At 32.9% G+C, this 22,451-nt stretch overlaps 1 protein-coding gene across 1 annotated transcript; it reads right to left on the minus strand.

The window, feature by feature from the left end:
• Window positions 1-18,316: 18,316 nt before the first annotated feature.
• On the minus strand, window positions 18,317-21,301 carry LOC146994931 (uncharacterized). Its single transcript, XM_085825097.1, has 2 exons — window positions 20,195-21,301; window positions 18,317-18,382 (listed from the first exon to the last, which is right to left on the minus strand). The coding sequence occupies exons 1-2, from the start codon at window positions 21,299-21,301 to the stop codon at window positions 18,317-18,319; spliced, it is 1,173 nt and encodes a 390-aa protein (XP_085681223.1).
• Window positions 21,302-22,451: the final 1,150 nt, after the last annotated feature.

Consider the following 22,451-nt stretch of genomic DNA (forward strand, 5'->3'; position numbering starts at 1 on the left):
CGCATTACCTTTCTGAAGGATGGCGTCACGCAAGCCTCGAATATATGGCACAGCTACGACATTTCGTAACTGGGTTTGCCTAAAAAAACGACGAGTTACCTCCCCTATGGCGAGTGTCGTTTCATCGTTGCAACATTGTAGGCTCTTCTGTCTGTGCTGAAGCGTCAAGAAAAGCCGAATGAGAACCGTCGCGTGCTTATAGACTATGGTGCTGTAGATGTTATCATACAGGTACTTGTAGTCTTGCCAAGGAGCAAGTTTCCCACTCATTATACGCGACAGGGCCAGTACGATTCCACAAGGCCAAGAGAGAATAATACGTTGGTCTTCTCAAGCGTTAGTGGCTAGGGTCCATTAAAATTTGCAGGACGTTCAGTATGTTTCTTCATCAATTCATTAATTGCCAGCCGGTCATGGAATTAGGACCAACACAAGTAGCAATGTCTCTGAGTGATAAACTTCGGTCTGAATAGGCCACGACCTTTATAATTATTTGTAAAGTTAATTATGCTTAATAAATATGCTCAATTTTTAAAAATCAATCTCAGTTTAAAAAATAAAAATCTCTAAAAGTTCTAATTTATGAAATGAGGCGCCACAACCAGCTTGTTCTTGACAACTATACAAGATGCAATAGCTAACCATTGTTAAGTTTCTGGAAGTCGTCCATACTCCTGCGGATGTGGTCAAGGGGACAGCCCGAAATGTGTCAGACGAGGAAGAAAACCAATTTGGATTGGTCTATTTCTTCTAAGGTCCATGTCAGAGCCACACTGAAGACTAGGCGATACGTTGATGAGGTGCTGCAGCCGGTTTGCTATCTTATATTCTACAGCTGCGAAATGGTATTTTCCAGCAGGAGATCGTGACATTGCACACTACATTCGTTAGCCGACAAAGGGTTAAGAGCATATAGACTTTCATGTTTCATCCCTCTGGACACTATCCACACATTAACCGAATCTGTAAATCATAATATCATGTAAATTACATCGCCGCTAGTGATGATCAAACATCTTACAGTTTCCTTATATGTTTCCCTATATAAATTTATCTTTCTATAAATCATATATTTACATGTACATGCTATATCTGTGTATCAAATGACATCATATTCTACCCCATCCATCATAGTGTTGCATTTTTTATGTCGGACAGTGTAAAACGTTGACAGCTCAGACAATGTAATTGTTCCAAATTTCTCTATTCTCTCAACTCATTCTTTCCTATGATTTCATGACATTAAAACATATACATCTATATTTTTACATATATTTGTATCTATATATCTATATATCTATCTATCAGTTTATACAGATAGATAGGTAGATAGATGTAGATATAGGTATATGAATAAATAAAGGTTCTTTTCAGGAGTTATAACTTTTCAGGAGTGTTAGAAGAAATGCACAATATTGATGTGCATTAAATTAAAAAATAAATCCTTCTATTAAATATATACGAACATGTATTTGTGAAAAGCATACAGATTCTTTGAATTATGGGACCAAAAATATGAAGTGATGATATCACTGAATTCAATTTATTCTAGACTTGAAAGCAAAGGAGATTTCGGAAAAATGAAGTGATGTTTCAGTTTTAACCTATAAAACTGTTTTTTTATTAAAAAGCAAAAGTTCCTTACTTAGGTGAAATAAGTAGCTCAACACGCAATAACGGTAATGGTTTTTCACAGCTCCCGGAACTGGAATTTATGGCATCCATTGTAGTTTTCCTTATCCAGTATTTATTTGTTTTGGAAAAGAAAAGAAGTTTGTATTCGGAATTGTGTGGGTAAATGCAGGGAAGCATCTCAGATACATAAGCATTAATGATTATTTCAGTGGGAAATGAATTATGAGTTTTACTTATCGAGGTGTTTTCTTTGGAATAATTTTGAAATTACGTTTGATCTGTAAATTTCTGTCTTTCATTTTGCAAGGCAATAGATATGGGCTTATGTTGCAGCTTATTATTAATCTCCGTCGTCTGCACTTTGATGCATCCGATTATTTGCTGTTGGGCGAAAAATTTAAATGAGCTAAACAATCTTTGCTTCCTCACAAATATTTTACCTTATACGCGAAGCAATTTATAATTATAAAAGAAATTTCAATGTTTGGATTATATATTCATTCTATTTTTTGATAAATTAAGACATAACAGTTTCAGAAAATCAATCATAATAGTCATTTATTTAACGATTAAAGTTTTAAATTATGTTTAGAACCTTAATATGGGAACAGAGAGGTAACAGTCAGCGTCTTTAACAGCCTTCAATCTCTCGCTCTGACAAATGTCGTCATTTCACATGGCATCACGTGTTTTTTTTCATTCAAATTGTAATTATGAACTGCCTGCGAAGCTCAGAGATTAAAAGCAATATACGTATTCTTTAATGCATCTTTATTTCCTTTTAATTTTATATGTTTCATAATAGATAGATAACCAGATTCATAATATATATATATATATATATATATATATATATATATATATAACGCATATATTTTATGATATATGTAAAACATGATTTGTAAGATAAAATTTGTACCAACATTATAATTAATAAAAGATATTCTTAACGTCACGCGTCATCTATTTTTGTGCAAAATAAGTGTTTTCGCGTCGCCTATCAGAGTTTTTATTCTTTTAGTCCTACGAGAGTTGAATCTCATTCGTCACTTAATATATTCATACGACTCGAAGTGGCGCCTGAAAGGCAACATTAAGAAATATTTCAATTTGTCGTTGACCAAGTGAATGTTGCTTTTTCAAAAGAGAACAAAAAATAATAAAAAAACAACATTTCATGTCATATTAAGTTATAAAATATCGTAAGTAACGGTATTACAATTTCAAATGCTGCCTTCAAAAATGTCCTGAAAATTATCAAAGCCGTTTCGACTGTTCACACAGAAAAAAAAAAAAAAAATTAAGTTTAAAATTGGCATGAAACGTTAAATTTACATAAAAAATACAGCATCAAACTTTGCTGCTTTTACTATTTCACTACAACATTATTAAAAACAATCTTAATGATAATTCCATAATATACCTATCGATAATGAAAGATTTCCATATGAAATTGAAAAGCTAGGAACGTTACAAAGATTTAAACAATTTTTAGAGTAAAAATAGCAATTAAGTGATTGGAAAGTATTTAAAACCGTAACCATAAAATTCTAAATAAGTTTCACAATTTTCAGAAGTACTTCATGATTTATATTTCACAAATATTAAATAAATTCATTAGCAGAACAAGAAATTCACAGTTGAAAAGACAATATTGAAGTTTTAGGATTCGTATAAATGATTGAATTGATATGGTATTGTTATGAATTTTGTACATATATAAGTAATTTCAGTGCAGCTATATGTGAAATTGTATTTTTCCGTGTAATGTAACATGAAAAATCGGGAGAGAGGGGCTATGCCGGAAAAAAAGGAATACAGTATCCAGTCTGTTTAATATTGAGTAAATTGGTATCTCGGTAATTTGATGAGATATCACCAAGCTGGCAACGGGTTTGGCGACTAAATTTTGTCAAAAATGTGACGCGAAATCAGAGTACTTGGCGATCATTTGGCAACATTTTGGTCCGGTCTCCGTATGACCGTTTTACGTACTGCAACTGGATAAACGTAATTGATCACTAAATTAGCTGTGATCGTAATTTGCCCCTCATATTATCTTCCAATAATTTCGAGAAGCAGAAAGTACTAGAAATATCTCGACGGCCGGGTGAAAACTATATAAGACTGGAGAGAGCATATGCTCTCAGTTCTTGTTATTAGCTGTTTAGCTCAGCGTGATTTCGGAGTACTGAGATATCTTCAGGTAGCTTTCTGTTTAGATGCGCTTTGCGTTGCATTGTGTTTAACGTTCATAGTAGTTTGAAGTGTAACTACTAATTGTACAGCGTGATATTGAGAAGAGTTCAACTACTGTTTCTGCGGAAAGTTCAAGAACTCTGAAATGTCTCTTTTAATAAAATAAATTTTATCAATCTATCATTGGACCTGTGTGGGTTCAATCTATTACGAGATAGTATTTTAAGAGAAAAGAATGAGTAACAGAATTGAAAAAAAATGCTAATAAATAGAGTACGTCTAACGAAAAAACATTTTTGACTGCTTACTTTAAGATACAATTTTGAAGATTAAAAAAAAAAAAAAAAATACAGAAACATTTAGATCACCCAGAATTTGAAAAATGTCCCCTTTTTAGAATTCAGAAAAATTTATCATATAAGAGATACGTTTTTGGAACTATGGGAAATTTGTTTTTAGAAAAATTTTAAAAACCTAATTTTCTTACTTGAAACTTAGAATGAATGCTTCTACTTTACTTTCTTGTACTAAGATGGACATAGATCTAAAATCGTTAAACGTATTACTGTTTATAAATGTCTCTCGTTGTTTCAATAAAGAACATACTTGTCGCTAATTAGAATTCGCTAATTGGAAGATAAACTAAAGATGTTACTTTAAGGGGATGGCAATTGCCTTGACTATTCATCTTAGATAAATTTGAATTAAATGAAATCGCGTGAAATATTGATCTGAAAATATGATGCATCAGTTATAAAGAATCACCTTTGTAAACTGTCACAGTTAAATTTCTAGACAGTAATCTGTCTTTGTAAAAATGAAATTTCCAGTGTCCACACCTAATTCGAACTCCGAACTGCTTATCGTTGAAAATAAGATGCAAATAATTTGTCACTCTTTGAGAGTCTCATGAGCATTTCTTGTGTAAACTAACCTCTTAAAGTTAAACGAGACACGCAAATGGGCACGTATATTCATTTCTGCGTGAAAACATGCTTTATATTCGCATTTGGAAACCGCCATCCATGAAGATCTATAAAAATAGAAATTAGTTTGAGTGTCAAATATTATGGTGACACAAATGTACCGCCCTTGTCACCAAGAGTTGCCCAAAAGCGCCCTTAGTTCCCTAAGGATAATTCCCTTGCTGAAATACATTTCGAAAACAACGCTTCTGACTTGTCAAGACACGCCTATTCAGTTCACGGCCTGGTCTAGCACGTTCTTATCTCCAGAATTATAATGAAGCCGCCATCGTAAATGAATTCTGTTAAAACTCGGGCATTTGACTTGTTGGTAGATAAAATATAGAAATGAATGAGTTTATTGTTATCATCGGTGGTGTTGTTAGTAACGCGCTGTGTAACTGACCTTTGCCGTGTTGAATGGATGGCAATATTGAGTAAATGGATGTTATTTTAGTGATGCAATTTGTAATCCTATGAATAGATAGAAATGATGTCAAAGCAACTATAAAAAAAGGAACAACCGTTATAATGCTTTTAGATTCTATGAAAGATATGATTTTGCAAATGAATGAATTTTTCACTCTGAGAACATACTCTCCAGAATTTCTCGTTTATAGAGAATAATTTTGTACATGCTCTGCTTGCATTTACAGACATTATCTCATTATATTATCCCATGCAGAGAGTAAGATTCCGTGGAATATCCAAGAAATAAAATGAATCAATTTCTTGTCTCAGAGAAACCCCTTGCCATAGGATTCCTCATGAATATAGAATTGCGTTCATAAATATTTTATTTGCATCGAAAGACATTTTTCCATTACATCTTCTTATTTAAAAATAAAAGTCGATAGTGAAATGTTTCGAATCCTTTTTTTATCGCAGGATGGTTTAGAAATATCTTAATGTCCCCTATTGTCATAATTCAGTTTTTGCTTTATAACTACTGTTCCATTTTGTTAATAGTAGGAATTTATATTGGGGTAACGCAATGCGAACGCAGGACATGGCTTTGTCCATTCTGTCTAACAGTACTTCAAAAAAAATAAGTTTATGAGAAAGTAGACTTAATATGCTATTGTACTTGAAGCTCAACTTTTAGCATTGCAGCTTCAGGCTGTATTCCTCGGACAGAGATTCGGAGCAAGGGATTCAGATTCTGCTCAAGGAATCCAGAGCATAATTCTTCTCAGGATTCCCAATTCCTGAGTCTTAACAATTAAAGCTGTAAAAAACACAATTTACACAAATTGTGCATTCGTTTTAATTGCTGTAGCATACTAATTCAGAAGTCAAATAACAAAAATCAGCGTTATACTCACAAAATCCCCACAGGACTAATTTCGATGGTTTTACCAAACCACCATCCTCAGCTGCAAAATCGCAAAATGCTGTAGCATGTTTGAGCACTAGAAATATAATTCAGTACACTAATTCAGAAAACAGTTTCTTAAATGTTCTTAGCGTATTTGATCCTATCATTTTGGTTGCAAGCTTGCGTTAATGTTGACGTCGATGACTATACAGACACGTTAGAAAAGAAAACTGCCACATTGCCTAGCGCTCAAGTACACATTTGCAATTTCTATCGATTCCTATCATGAAAATCATGTGTTCTATTCCTCTGCAGGCGAACTGTAGAAATGGGGAACTGAGTTGCGTAGTTCTGACCTGGAAAGAACGCGCAAGTTCAATCCACCACATGCTCTAAACCACCACACACCACCAAAAATACAACCACATGTTCGTTCTGTTTCATACAATTCTTGACAGGTCACCTTCATCATAAGTACTCCATCTTGTTTCAATATATTCGGCTCATAAGGATAAGGACATTAATATACAGCGAATTAAGGACCTAAATTTAGGTCTGTTTGTAGACCTTGTTAAGATTACTTCGAATATGCCAGTAGCAGGTTTCAACGGATCATTGTGTGCGATCTATAAACCCTTATTGTGCTACAAAGAATTTTAAAACAGGTACTATCCTTTGGTGAGGTTGTTGTGTTTAGGTCTTACATTTCAGTAGTCTGATAATCAGTTCTCCTTCTTCATCTCTCTGCCTCTTTCTCTTCTCTAATTTTTCTAATTCTAGTTTTGTCCTTTTTTAACATAGAAGTTGCAAATTGCTGTATATTTTAGAAAATTTTGAAACTTATGAAGAGTCAAGTACGGTACTAACGTATTTAAAGTACTAACGTGAGACTAATTATGCAAATATGTTTATATTAATATATATATATATATATATATGTATATATTATTATGTAGGGAAAGCCATATTTAGTGAAGCGTCTAAAACAAAGTGAAACTTGACAAAAAGCGAAAGGTACGATGAGGAAAGTGTCGCGTGGAAAGGAATTTTCAGATTACAGTACGGAAGGATGAAACATTAACTGCCATTTTATTACGCGCTATTGTCTTCATACTGTTTAACCTTTTGAAGACGGGATGGCCATTATAGTGGCCATAGTGTCCTCTCTTTGAAAAGACGGGGTTGTCCAATTTAGTGGCCATGTCTTTTTCCCCCATTTTCCAGGCTGAAAAGTGAGGTGAAATGTCAAATTTGACGTCCCTAGGGTTTTAACCACCTACCTCTTTTAAAGGTCTTCCTTTTGCAACATAGATGCACCCCTCTGAGAATCCATTAAACTACACACAAGAATCTTTGTTGTAAATAGGAGGTGATTTCTTAAAGGTGGGAAAGTATTCGGTTCAAGATTTCCCGTTCTTTGTTAGCTTTTACTGCTACCAAAACCCCGGCCTCAAAAGGTTAATATAACATTTTTATTTATTTAACATACTATTCAAAGTTTATTCCAATATTATCAATAGCTATTGACCCATTCTTGGATCAATAGCAATTCTACCTGACTACGCATTGAGAAAAATTATTCAATATCACGTACGGATATATACACAGCTAGACCTGGCTGGTGTTGAGTACGTCCCTCAAGTGAATGTAGAACTGCAGTAATGTAGATTTCAAGACTACAATGGGGTAATTTACAAACAAAGAATATCACACACTCTGCAAAACTTTCCATTCTATTATTCTATAATAAGGTATAGTATTTCTGTTCTGAACAGCGTGTTGTATGGTACGCCAGGTGTCTTCGATAACGCTGAGATATGGTGACTTAGTTGCAAATAGAAACCCCAAATTTAGACGAGAAGGCCGGCCTATTATCATAATTCATAGTCTGTAGAATATTATATGGCAATGCATTGCCGTATTAGAAGAGCCAAACCCATCAGAACCAGTACAGAACATAAACAGATGTAATACATTATAATAGAAGCGCACATAGTGCTCATTCGCTACAGAGGTTTGTAAACATGCCAAAATTTCCAACATATGTCATCTACATACGTCTGATACTATTAAACAGGCTCACGAACTTGTAGAATATCTTGTTATCCTGAGAACAGTTTTGATGCATGAAGTTTCTCTATTTTTTGATACTCCCATCTGCCCGAAACTATTTGAAATGCGATAAGCCAGAACACACTACTCATTTTCAGTCATTAAGTGTCCAGTATCCGAATTGGCAAGACAGGATGAGATACATAGCTTTGTCATGCGTACTTTCAGGATACTCTGGTTGTTCATCTGCAAAACCTCAAAAATTAAGGAAAAACTCCCGAAACCATGTTATAAGGATCTTAATTTTTATTAACTCAAGTTTCTTAAGTTATAAAGTTTTTAAAATCTTAAGTTTTATTAAGTCTTGTATTAAGTCATGCTATAAGGATGTTAAGTTTTACTAACGTTTATTTTTTTTAAACTCAAGTTAAGTTATAAAGTTTTTAAGATCTTAAGTTTTATTAAGTCAAGTTGTATTAAGTCATGCTATAAGGATGTTAAATTTTACTAACATTTATTTTTTTTAAACTTTACTGTCCTCTCTTAGTTTCCACTCCAGGCCAGAATAAAAGTGTTATTTTTATTTATGCAAATTGTACTTGCAAACTCTGAGGTATATAAGTTGTTACTTTTTGCTAAGAAGAATGGAGAAAGAGTGAGACCTCTAGCCACTTTACGCTCGCTTTCAGACAGTTGTTCGCCTTTAAGGCCAGAAATTTAATCTTCTTGAAGACGTATTGTAGTTTTCCAACACTCTGCGTACTACATACGTAAAACTCTAAAAGGCCAATCTTAGTATGACTAATCTGTGTAAAATATTGGAGTTTAGCTCTTACTTAAATTTAGTTAGTTTGTAGTTCTTATTTTTTTACGTTCAGACCACAAGTGCTGGTCTTTGTATCCCAAAGTGCGGGAGCACCTGTAAATTGTGGAGAATAAAGGGTAATTAAACCCTTCTTATCTTTGTCATACCTTCTACAGTATCTTAGGACATAGTTTTCAATAAACTCACTGTTCTACTCAGGACACATATATGTTTGTTAACTAGATAAGAAGAAGTAGTAGTCCTGATAATGTTTCCTAAAATCCCAGCATAGAATTAAATGTTACTTGGAGCAATATTCTACATATATGTAATGAAATATTTCTTGCCAGCTGATACTAACCATGTCATGAATCTTTTTGCGACCATTATGTTGCTCTTAAGTAAAGGATTTTCAGAAATCATTGCATTCATGATACATTTTGGAAATGGGCTTATGCGAAAATTTAAACTTCCCTTTTACCTTCGAAATTATTTGAGCTCCACACGAGCTGTAACTATTGAATTGCATCAAAAGTCACTGAAGTCGGAAACATTTACCATTTTATGGTAGTATCTCTAGAAGTGGCCGCAAATGTCTATCATTTTCTACAGCCGTTTGTGAGCTAGTTCAGTAAGGTGCGTATGTTGCGTTTCTAAGCATTATGCACAGGTTACCAGTCCTTTTGGCATTTCAACATGTGCATGTATTTTTTTGTATGAACTGGGCAATAAAATTGCAAATGAATTCTCGTTAAACTAGTGTTTAGAATTTTGTATACATGATAATAATTGTAATGAAATTATAAGTAAAATTGTAATATTTCTTGGTATAATTTAACATGAAAAGCTGAAGAACCAAAGGATACACAGGCAAAACATCGGCAAGCTGTCAATGATTCTGGCTACTAATGTTTCTCACCAAATTTGGCAAGAAATCGCCAAACTTCTACAAACTTGAGGACCATTTCGTGACACTTGGTATGGTCCCTGTATGGGTATTGTAATTGAATAACTGTAATTGATGCTATATATGGCTGTAAACGTATACGACCATCATGTGCCTTCCAGCAATTTCGAGTTGTGGAAGGTATTAGAAGTCTATCGCCGGCCAGGAGAAAACGTTATAAGACAGAGGAGAGCATCAGTTTTTGGAGTAGTTGTTAGTTCAGAGTCGACTTCGGAGTATTGAAATTATTTTCATGTGAGCTTTGCTATTTAGATGCGCTTGCTTTGCATTTGCGTTGTATTTAACGGTGTTGGTTGGTGTTGGTGTATTTAATTATGGCAAAGCACACAAGGGCTATCTGCCTAAGAGGAGGGATGCCTTTCGTGGAGGACTTTCTAAGGAAAACTGGCTCGTATACACGTTACACATGGGGAAAACCACGAAAACACCCATGCAGCCAGCCCGTTCGCGGGATTCGAACCTCGGACCGAACTACCAGTGTTCAGCGACTTTACCGCTCGGCCGCTGGTGGGCCTTGTATTTAACGTTCTAAGTAGTTTGAAGTGTTATAGCGGATTGTGTTCTGTCATACTGAGAGGAACTGTAAGTGTTTTTGTAAAAAGTTCGGGAACTATAAAGCGTTTCTTTTGGTACAATAAATTTTATCAAGCTATCATCAGTTCTCTGTACATACAATATATCACGAACCCTGGCGGACGCAACAATATTTTATTAAAAATAATTGTGTCCCGTTTTAATCCATAAAATGATTTTACAGAATAATTTGAATGAAATTCAATACTGCTTTCCGCAACTGTTTTTAGCAGAATGACATCAAAATTGGATACGAAAATTATATAAATGACTGACTGTTTCGAAACTGTATTTTTGTACCGCTTGTCGAGGTAGAAACATTTAATTGCGCGTACCAAAACATGACGCGTATGAAACCACAGGAATTTGGGATACCTGTTGAAATCAATGAATTATAGAATCCTTAGTTTGATTAAGATGTAATTGCACGCTTGTGAAATCTGTCCAAGAGAAGAAACATTTTCTGGGAAATATTTAAGAGACGAAAAATGTCTTGTTCAAATTGTCTCATAAATTATCACTTCAAGTGATAGCTGTTATTTGTCAGTAATATTTTTTTGGTAGAAATGCGAGAGTGCCGTTTAGTTTTCACAGTTCTTCCAAACAAATAAAAGAGAAATATTAACGAAAAAGGTGGAATATCAACAAAAACAGTTCTGAAATGTTTCGATGCTCATGTGGTCTATGCACTTAGGTCAGTTGCTTGTATTCAGAGCAATTCCAATACGTAGGCCTTGAATAAAATTGGCTGGAGAGTATTGTCTTTAGTAGTTGCTGAATTCAATCAAGTTTTATTTTGCACTGAGTCAGGATTAGGCCTATATCATGATGATCGATGACTTCTGTTCTAGTGTAATTCAGTAAAAGTTCAATTTCAATGCATGTTAAAGGAATATCGAGCTTTGCTTAAGAAAGTAGGGCAGTTTATACAGGAATAAATTTATTTGGGTATAATGAAGTGTACGTCCATCCAAAAAAGAATCCCTGATTGCTCAAAGGTACAGAGAGAATTTTGTAGACTTGCAGCAGTCGTACCTTGTATTGTTGCCATTTGGCGGTTCAGCGCCTTTTATGGATGACAAGGCCCTACTTCATGAAGCGAGCCTTATCAGCCAGATGTGGGAAGAATATTATGTATGTTAATGTATGATGTGGCGAGCATGCCCTTCTGTATCGGACAGAACATGGCTGGGTCACATTAGGTAGATTCGTTGCTAAAAGGCTACAATAATCGAATATGCACATTTAGTTGGAGAACGCGTTACATTGTGAGTTGTATAGAATCTCCTAAAAGTCGTCGGCCACTTTATCAATTCAGTACCTGGAAAGTATAAAGTCGTTCTTGCACCTTTGATGTAACCACAAAGGTGCAAGAACTTATTGATTTTACATTACTTGATTTAACAGTTCATAATGTTAGACAATGCTTAATTTTCCTTTTTAAAAATACATATGTATTAATAAGCTCATAGCAGAATGTGAGTTTTCTGTACACCTTTTCTTATTCTGTGAAATTTGTTTTCTTCTGTGAATTTCGTTTTGATCATGTGAAAATGATTTTGTTGCGTTCCATATTTATCACAAGTTATCTGCTCCGGTTGTATCATGTATTTCCTTCATCTTGTTGAACTTGCAGCAAACTAACTAGTTAAGCATTTAAAGAACAATAAACGGCATAATAATATATTATTTTAAGAATATCTTGAATTTTTCTTGGACGATAGCTCAGAATTTTAACATGCATTGTTTACTAATATTTGCATTTCTGTATGTTGATGCAAAGCAAAGTATTGTGTTAACTAAAGTGTACATTTATTGTATGAGAGTGTTTACTTATTGTATAAGATATTTCTCCCGCCTTCTTAGAATGCTTTCGTAGTGTGGTGGTCTGCACGCACGGTCTACATTCCAGAGGTCCGTGGTTCGGTTTCCGGCGAAGGCGTTGCTAATTTTTCATTACTCCTGCTTTCAAAAATTACCTAATCTCTCTCAGTTGTATCAATTCAAGTAGACGCTGAGCTCACATATACACATTCCTAACGCATATGTGTTTAGTCTGCATTGTAGTTTACATTGTACATGAACGAGTATGTTATCTAGTTCTTCTTTGTTAAATATATATTCATGATAATAAGATGATGCACATCTTTAGAGCTAAGATATTAAACTAAATCTATTTTGATTGTATACTGGACGATCTTATTTATCGTATGTCTTGTTCTTTGAAGTATGGCTATGATATTGCTTTCAGCGTAGAATAGCTTCGATTTCTTTAAAGCGTTATAGCATATAGCTATAGTGTAAATTACTGTATTTTAAAAATTATAGTATACAGAACACTTTCAATCCTGAAAAACGTTTAATGAAATTAAACGCATATACTGAAATTATTTTGAATATATGCTATATGTATTGTATGTATTAACGTTTGATAAATTTTATGTATTAGTATTTTTATTTTAACATGTATCAGTATGTTTAATAAATGATAGTTCACTATACGTTGCCTGTATTCCGATTCCTTTATCGTATTTTTAAAGGATTAAAGCACTATGCCAAAAATTTTGAATATATACTGAATGCTTATATACATATTATTTTCCAATAATAAATTTTCTCAGTAGTTATATATTGTACTATTAGTAGTTGTTTAGTTGAACAATATAACTAAGCCTCCCAACATCTAAGCTCTATTAGCTTCGAAAATATTTTAGCCTTCTCCTTTAAAAGTAACCTTGCACTAAAGATATGTGTGTGGATATTACACTATGAAACGTTATTGCGAAAATGCATTCACATTTATTACTCACTTCCTAAAAGAAAGAATTAACAGTCATGTAAAAACCTAAAGTCACAGTTAAAACATCCACAGAACTCCTAACGATGGGATCATCGTTGACATTTACCCATTACTGTCTGTCTCTTTAAAACGTTATTCATCCATATATATTTTGTCCACAGCTGCTGTTTTTCTAAAAATCGTAAAATCGTTTTCTTTGTAAACTTTTTCTTGATGTTTCCATTCACCATTTTCTGAACTGGTGTCTTGCTGTGACGACATGTTTAAAAGCCATTGGGTCACAACAAGTACTTTTATACATTATAAAGGATCACCTGTCATTTTGATGGGAAGGAGGAAAATGAACAAATACAGAGATCCCGAATACAGGTAGTTCGTATTCTATTGCAAATTAGTTCTGAAATTTAAAGTAAATATAGTCTCGACCTTGACACTTATATGCTTATTTTTTACGCCTTGTTCCAATGTCTTACAGTATGATGATATACTATAAGTTTCCGAATTCAATTATTATGTTCCTTTTTTAGAAATTAATAGAAGTTTCTGTTTTGAGCATAATAATTTTCTTTCCACTAAATTCCCCCCCAAAAAAAAATCTTGTTACGTGCGTGAAAATATCTACATTTGTATTTGATCGTTAGATGCTATTAACGTGGCCTTTGTCGAAGAAGTGTAGGAAATAAAAACCCCTAAAAAGGAAACGGTTAAATAAAGTTAGAAAAAACCCTTGAATTCAATGTCATACTTTTAGAAAAGGAGTTTACACTTTTCTTTTATTAATTAGCTGAATGCTTGTCGTGCCGCAGTCCCTTTATTTGACAGATTTCATTCTGTCACTCTTTTGTTCCCTCTTAACAACAAACTCTACGATGTCAAACTTTCTACCCAATTAAAAAACTAGCCAAAATGGGGTCTATGCAGGCTTTTCTGCCAATATCAAAGCAGGTATTTCCCCCACGCTTCTAAGAATGTAAGTAAACGTCAAATAATGTGTCTTCCAACAGATGTTATTTTTTAGGTAACTACGTTTTTCCCCTTTTCGTTTCAAACAAAAGTTTCTTATGAGCATCTGTCACAATCCTCTTGAACACAGAAGCAAAATTATTAATACTAATTGTAATAGGAAAAATTCTGAGAAACTGCAACTTCCAAGGAATGTACAATTATTTCTTTATAAATGTATTTCTTTTAATTCTTTCTCTGATTGATGATCACTTTATAATTATTGTTTATTCATTGTTATTAAAAAATCATTTTGAAATGAAAACATTTGGAGGCGCACTAAACTTTGATTTCGTTGACTGTGTGGTCGTTTGTTGAAAGTATTAATATTGATAATTACATACATAAAAAAGAAAACGTAGTTTTAACGCAAATAGATGCATTGAAAAGATAACATCTTTGAAATTCAAATGCGTTCGTTATAAATTAATTATTTCGGATATAAAAAGGACATGCAGAAATAATTTTAAAAGTATCTACGGAAAACCTTGGTATATGCTCAAAAAGTATTATGAATAGAGAAATATGCTAAAGAAGACTTTTCCATTCGTTTTAAAAAATTCAATTTGGTTCCTTTCTTTTATATTATTTCCTCTTGATTTGTATATGCACATATTTACTCACAACACAAATGTATTGAGGAAAAGATGAAATAATTTACTTAATCACTAAAACTATCGAGGAATTTTCAGTGCTCAATAAATAAATTCTGTATCTAATAAAAAATAAGATTCTTCAGAACGTTATTTTCTCATATCGAGTAAGTAAAACACACGAGAAATTAAATATTTACTCCTATGAAATGAAAATGCTACCTCATGATTTTATAAAGGAATTTACATTTAATATATAAATATCATTTTTCAGCTGGGAATAATGAAAACATGAATGTTTTTGCCAAAATTTGCTTTTTGACAACTACAAATATAAACATGAATGTACTTGGAAGAACTCAGAAAATATTGTACTTAATGTTATACTTACTTTTATTATACTTGTTTATTATTCTATGAAATGTGTTTTAGCACTAAAAATATTGGACAACTTCTTTTACTAATATGTTTAAAACCATCATTTTGACGGGCTGAATTAAAATGATTTATAGAATATATTTAATATATTTTTCATAAATAAAATTTCAAGAATTTAAAGTTATATATTTTCACCAACAAACATTAAATATAATATATTTGTATACAGTATTTTTATGTACTTATGTAGCGAATTCCCTAAAGTCATTTCAATTAAATAATGTCTGCTTTATTAATTTAACCTGATTTCAAGTATATGAATCAAAATTACGAGTAACTAATGTGAGTTAAAAATTATTAATAAATTACACTATTCGAATGAAGTAAAAATAAATGATACGTTGTTGCTTCTAAGAGAAAAGATATATTCAACATTCCGTTTCCCATTCATTAAATTCTGATAAGCGATATTTTCGTTTTTACATATTGCAACTAACGGAAATAATGTTTTTACTGCTTTTGTCCAAACTGATCTCTTGAACTTTTTGTCATGCAGTTCTCTTTTTACTGCTAATTCCAGCTGACATTCTACATGAATTTAATTTTGATTCTTGAGCAGAAGCCAGTGGAATGGAGCATGAAATACATTTGATAATCATATAATTTCGTCAAAGTTTTCTTCGATAAAATTGAAGAAAAAGTTCTGTTCTTGCAGTTACACGTTTCGCGACTTTTTTGTATGTAATCTAAGCACTGATTGAAGTAAGATCTGCATAAAATACTATGCAACACATGTATTAAATATATCCAACTTTTTGCTTTTAATGAGGAATTTTTAGCTATTTGGTTCAGAATGTTAACATTATAATTTGAAGAGTTAAAAATGTCAAGTTTTGAGGCAAAATCTTGGCATTAGTTGTATTGCGAACAGTTTGATGAAGAATGCTCAGTAATAACACACATTTTTTACTTCTTTGTACAAACTAAACGAAGTATTAAAGCGACGAAAAATTTCAGCTGTCATATCTCAATAAAAATATCCATTTCGACCGCTCTCGAAAACATTTCAACAATGTTTTTGCCAAAATGGTTTGTAAAATGGATTTAAGTGGATTCAGAAGAGATTTTTTCATGACGTCCGTGCATACGTACGTAAGTATGTATTTCGCATAACTCAAAAACAAGTAGCCTCAGAACGTTAACATTTTGTATGGGACTGCTATATAATGAAGTTGTGTACCATCCCTTTTCGTTGCAATCGGGTGCACCAAACATTTATATATATATATATATATATATATATATATATATATATATATATATATATATTTATAAATGTTTTTTCTACTCTGTTACAGTTAATATTTCTGTTCTTAATGTTTTTTCCACTCTGTTACATGGCTCTGTGAGCTCAGTATTTTTATTCTTATATGCTGGTAAATTGTGCATATTTTTCTTTAAATGTCATTGAATTATATGTTTTTATGTTTCGTTAAGGGTTTTATGCCTTTGGTTAATCAGCATGCAATAGTTATAGAATTATCAACAATTTAAAAATAGCGAGTTAAGCCTAACGAACCGCCATTTTTTACATTCGAAACTCAGTAAAATAGTGAATTAAGTCAGTTTCTGCACCTCCGTTGTCTTTTTACGGAGTGAGACTGTAAACTTTAAGTTTTGTGCACCGAAAATTCTATCTTCTTCCGCGCTGGGCGAAATGCTTTTTTTTGTGTATTAACTCTAATCGTAAAAATTGTTTCTTATTTGCTATAATTGCATTTAGTGTTTTATGTCTCTTTATTTTAAAATGTTCAATAAAGATGTTTTGAGTCTTTATGTATTTTTGCTGTGCCGCGAAGTGAGAACTGAATTAATCGAATGAAAAATATATGTCTAATGAAATTCTAGGAAATAAGTTTAAATGAAATGCAGCAAAAAATGTCTATAATTTAACAGGCCGTCCAAGGAAGACATGTGATGACCATATCACATTTTTGGCTCTCATGTGCAAGCAACCGTTATAACTGTGCTTGTACCCAGAAGTCAAATAAAGCGGAAGATTAAAATTCTATGTTCTCTTAAAATTATTTATCAACGCTTTTAATTTACCAGATAGTATTGTAACATAGAGAAAAAGCATGCCTCCTCATATTATATGGCTTTTACACAATACTCTTCTTGAACATATAACATATTCCGAGAAGCTTAACCTTTCCCAGGAAGCTGGGACATAGTATGTCCCGCACTTTCACTACTTTAAATGTGTCTCAAATTTCAGTAAACTATGGAGATTTAAAATTTTCTCTTTAATATGGATTAGGAAGTGCAAGACCCTTTTCGATTTGTTTTTCTGTTCCTTTCATTTAAAATAAGTGACTAAATGGCCATAATACGTTCGAAATTGGCTCCTATAGCCCACAGGAAAAGGAAGTAACAGTAAATTTCAAATTTAAAACTTAGTAACCAAAGGTTAAACAACTGATGCCGCCCAACCGGCATAGTGGTTAGCGTCGCTGACTGTCGTGTGGAAGGTCCCGGATTCAAATCCCGGAGAAGGCATGAATGTTTGTAAATGTATATTGTACATGCGGCATGGAGGCACTTTAGGTAGGTTGGTGTTAAGAGGGGTAGGATACCCTCCAACCCGCGCCCCGGGGTTGCTCTCCATCAAATTTGGGCGCTGAACTGAGCTAAATCGCACTGTCACTTTTGAGGAGCTCAAGGTTGTTGCCAACGACAGGCGTAAACTTGCGCTCATTGCCAAGAGGAGTTTCGTGGACTTGGACTGATATAGGTCAGACAAGTGAGCATTAGTAACACAAGTTGGTTCAAAACGTCTCATCGCCTCAACAATTTAAATGTAGGCAACTATAATGCGAAACCGAAGAATTGTAATCGTATCAAAAATAACAGTAACCTAGTAACGTGGACCCGAGAAGTAAAACACGCTTTGTATTACAATCCACAAACCTGGGAAACAGAAAGCAGAAGTAATAGTAATGATCTAATTGCTGTTAACTGGTTAGTTTTTACACTAGAACTTTATAATAATCACCACCAGAACTTAATTTACAACTAGAAAGGTCTTCAACGACCTACATAAAATTATAAATTCGAAATATAAAGAGAAGACAAATTTTTACAAGTAAGGAACTTGTAAAAGCTAAAATTCAGTTTTACAGACGTTGTTTACCGCAGGACAAATGCTTAAAGACAGTAAACAGTTCTTTATTCCTTTCTATTATAGTCTTGTTTCCATCTATGCATCTGTAAGGAAAGATACTTTAGCACACTTTTTTAAAACATTTAAAATATTCACTTTCTATTTCTACTGCATCAAAATCTTTCATACACTTAGCATTTTTTGTATAATTTTGTTTCCTTCTTGCTCTCCAGCTATGTACTGTAATGTAACGGCGAATATATTTGTATGAAGAAACTGAACGCCATCACCTGACTGAAATCTTACATGTTAATAACTTAGATACACTAGACCTCAAAGAAAACTTTAAGGGGTCACACGACCCTTGAATGAGTCGAAAGATGAATTTTTTTACCTTTTTTCAATCTTGTGCAACTTTTTTAATTCTTATCAAAAATACTCAATATTTTGTTCATTATTAATTTAATGTCTATTCTTTAATTAGATGCACTTGAAATTTGAAAATTATAATAAAAATTGTAAAAACAAATGTTAAATTATAAGACATTTTTCACATCTAATTAATCTGTACGCACACTGCGCGCACATGTACAAGAAATGTTTTGTACCAAAATGTTTAATTTTTCTTTTTTTTATGCAGAAGAATGTTTGAGAATATAACTGAACTAAAAATATTACACAATTCATGCATTTTAAATTTTTTTATGATATATATATTAAATATAATTTTTTTGCTATATTTTGATTTTTACATACCTTATAAAATTGAAACATTTCATTAAAATACCAAAATTTTAGTTTAATTAATTTAGTGTAACATGATAATACTATGGTACAAATTTCAGAAAGATACATTAAAAAGTTTTTGAAATATCATGCGCGACGCATTAAAAAAATACGTTTTGAGATAAAGACCTGTAAAGTTTGCATCGCTATAAAAATGAGTAACATTGTGACTTAACGAGTCTTAACTCGTACTATTTGGTACCTAATTTGTATTTTGTGCTTTTTGTTTGTGTTTTGAATAAAGTTAATGACAGAATATATATTTATAATAAGGAAACTGCATCTGAAAAACAATTAACAATGCATTGTTTAATGAAAGTGATGACACAGTCAACCGTTATCCAGGATACATTATTGCAGATAAAGATATATTTTTCATATACATGAAAGAGAATGCAATGTGCAAACTGTGTTATAAAACTATAAATATTTCTGAGAATAAAAATATATTAATGATCAGTTTCTTGAACAAGATGTTTAAATTTTTGTCGACACACATAACTTATCACAAAATACTATTACTATTCATAATATTTATATACACAAATTAAAAACCTCCAGGTTCATACATTATTCCTTCTTGATCAGTTTGCTGATGTTCTAAACTTGTTTTGGATCTTTTCCTTGCTTTTCGTGCTTCTATAGTGTTTTGCATTGCTCTCTTCTTAGCAGTATTTACACGTTTCATATCACTGCGAAGTTGAGATTTTATTGCATTTATACCTGGATGGATACCCATTTGCCTCATGACAGATAGCCTACCCTTTTTGCCCATGTTAAATAAAATTGCTGCTTCATATACAGCAATTTCTGCAATTCGTTTCCCAGATCCAGAAGTTTTCGGACACATCTGCCATATGAGGGAATTAAAAGATTCATTCGGATTCTGAGTGAAGCTACCAAGGCATAGTTTCAAAAGATCTGGACTTGATAAAGCTTTAAAAACAGGTTTTATAACATCCATGACTGAAGATGGCAAAGTCACTTTATGATGAAATTTACCCACTGAGACATTTGAAACTGCTTGTTGATATTTACACCATGAGTCTGCACCAGCAGGACAAAATGTATGTAACGGTTCACCATCAGTTGATCTCGTATGAAAATAAACTGCCCAAATACCCTTACGCATTTCATCAACTGACAAAGCATTTGAGCGAATTGCATTTCCATAATACTGAGTCAGCCTATTTATCATGGTGTCTGTCAGTCGTCCTTTGCCTGATAAAGGTTTACCGTCCTCCAGCTTTTTACATCTATAGTCTTGTTTTAGCTTTCTCAGTCGAGTTCCCATTCTTTTTTGTACGTGACCAACACATTCAAGTTTTGAAACAGTTTCATCATCATATGGTTTGCTGTCACGTATAGCAGGGAATGTTCTAGAATCACCATCACCAATATAATTAATATATTTGAGACCTCTTTCAGCTTCTGATCTGTGAAAAATTTTTATCATACCATCGACTTCCATTTTTTCTGAAGAACCGATATGATTTTTCTGACAATTTGGCAAATGTTTCATTTGCCACTCTTCGAAAGCTTTCCCAGATTTTTTTGCTTTCCATAGATCACATCCTTTACAAGTGGACGAGAGAACTTCAACATCTAAAACTTTCCCTGTTTCAGCACCTATTACAGAACATACTCCAATATGTGAAGTATGTCCTCTCGTTTTCCATGTTCCATCACCACTTACGGTGACAGAATTTGATGCAGTTTTGCATGCCTCTTCTTCTGCAGCAATTTTCATACTTTGAATGGCGACAGTTTTTGAAGCTGCATTTATATGTTTGCAGATTTTGTCATAAGCATTCTGTGTCACAGGTTTACCCAGATCCATTACACCACAAAATGTTTCCAGAGGTTCCAGACCTTGACCAATGCATCGCATAGCATAAACAATTCGTCTGTTTAATTCAGGAACATTTTTGTGTTCACCAATCAACTTTGAATTATTGAATTCTGTTTTAAAACTACACTTTTCACATTTCACAGTAATTGTTGAAAATAATCCAAAGGGTTTTCTCTCAGAAATATTGACAGAATTACAGCACAATTTGCACATTACATTCTCTTTCAAAAATGTAAACAATATGTCTTTATCCATTATTATATAGCCATGAAAACGATTCATAATGTCAGTAGCACTTTCATTAAATAATGCATTGTTAAGCTTTTTCTCGGATGCACTTTCTACATGTTCAATTTGAGTATTATTGTCATCACCTGATGAAACCAAGCTTTTATCAGAAAGTTCAGATCTGATATTCGTGTAGCGGTTGCCGTGGAAGCGACGTTTTTTGGCTCGCTTCCCAGAAGCTCTTTTATTATTTGCCATCACAAATATAATATATAAATATACTTATTATTGCAGAAAAAAGACTAACGCATCAAAAATTCAATATACACCAAATAAATGCTGCAAACGTCAATACAACTTTGCAGAATCAAACAACGTAGTAATAGCTTACGGAAACACGATGTAAACATTCAGAATAAGTATTAAGTTGAGTAGAATCATTGCTACTGATTGCTGACGAAATAAAAATAAGACTTGTAGGCTAGAATGTAGCAACACTCAGTTATATAACGGCTATGACAGCTGTGAGCAAATGACGTGTCCCTTTAAATGTTTATTTACATACGTGATGAAGGATTCTCGTGTCAGTGACCTTTACGTTTTTAATGATATCTCCTAAACTACACGGAATATTTTAACACGGTTTTTTTTAAAGTGCGCAGAAATGTTCAAACTAAAACATATATGTTTTTCAAAAAATCGATATTTTTGAAGATTTAAAGGTCGTGAGACCCCTTAAATTCAAACTGTTCCTAAAGTGCTAAGATTTAAAATTTCGTTAAACTTTTGTGTTGGCTGGAGAGCCTAAGCTTTGATTACATGCAAGTCTAGTTCAAAGAAGAAATGGACAGATGAGCACATTTACAATCAGAGGGTGTGACAACCTTTTAAAAAGCTCCTGAATATAAACCTTCAACATTTGACTAACAAACTGTTTCCCATCATCCGATATTACAGTTACTGCGGTCTTATAATATAATTTTATTTAAGAGAGAATTGGCACATTCTTAGCGGAAGCTCTGAGGTAAATACTTCTACATAGTTTGAAAAATGACTGCGATTGTGAGCAAATATCTATTTTTGTTCTTTTCACTATGTGTGTATGGACCTAATCAGTCAGTCCAATCCTAAGTTT

Source organism: Stegodyphus dumicola, chromosome 10 (assembly GCF_044657685.1).
Source record: "Stegodyphus dumicola isolate Sdum_Otavi_A_Nest chromosome 10, ASM4465768v1".
NCBI classification, from domain to species: domain Eukaryota; kingdom Metazoa; phylum Arthropoda; class Arachnida; order Araneae; family Eresidae; genus Stegodyphus; species Stegodyphus dumicola.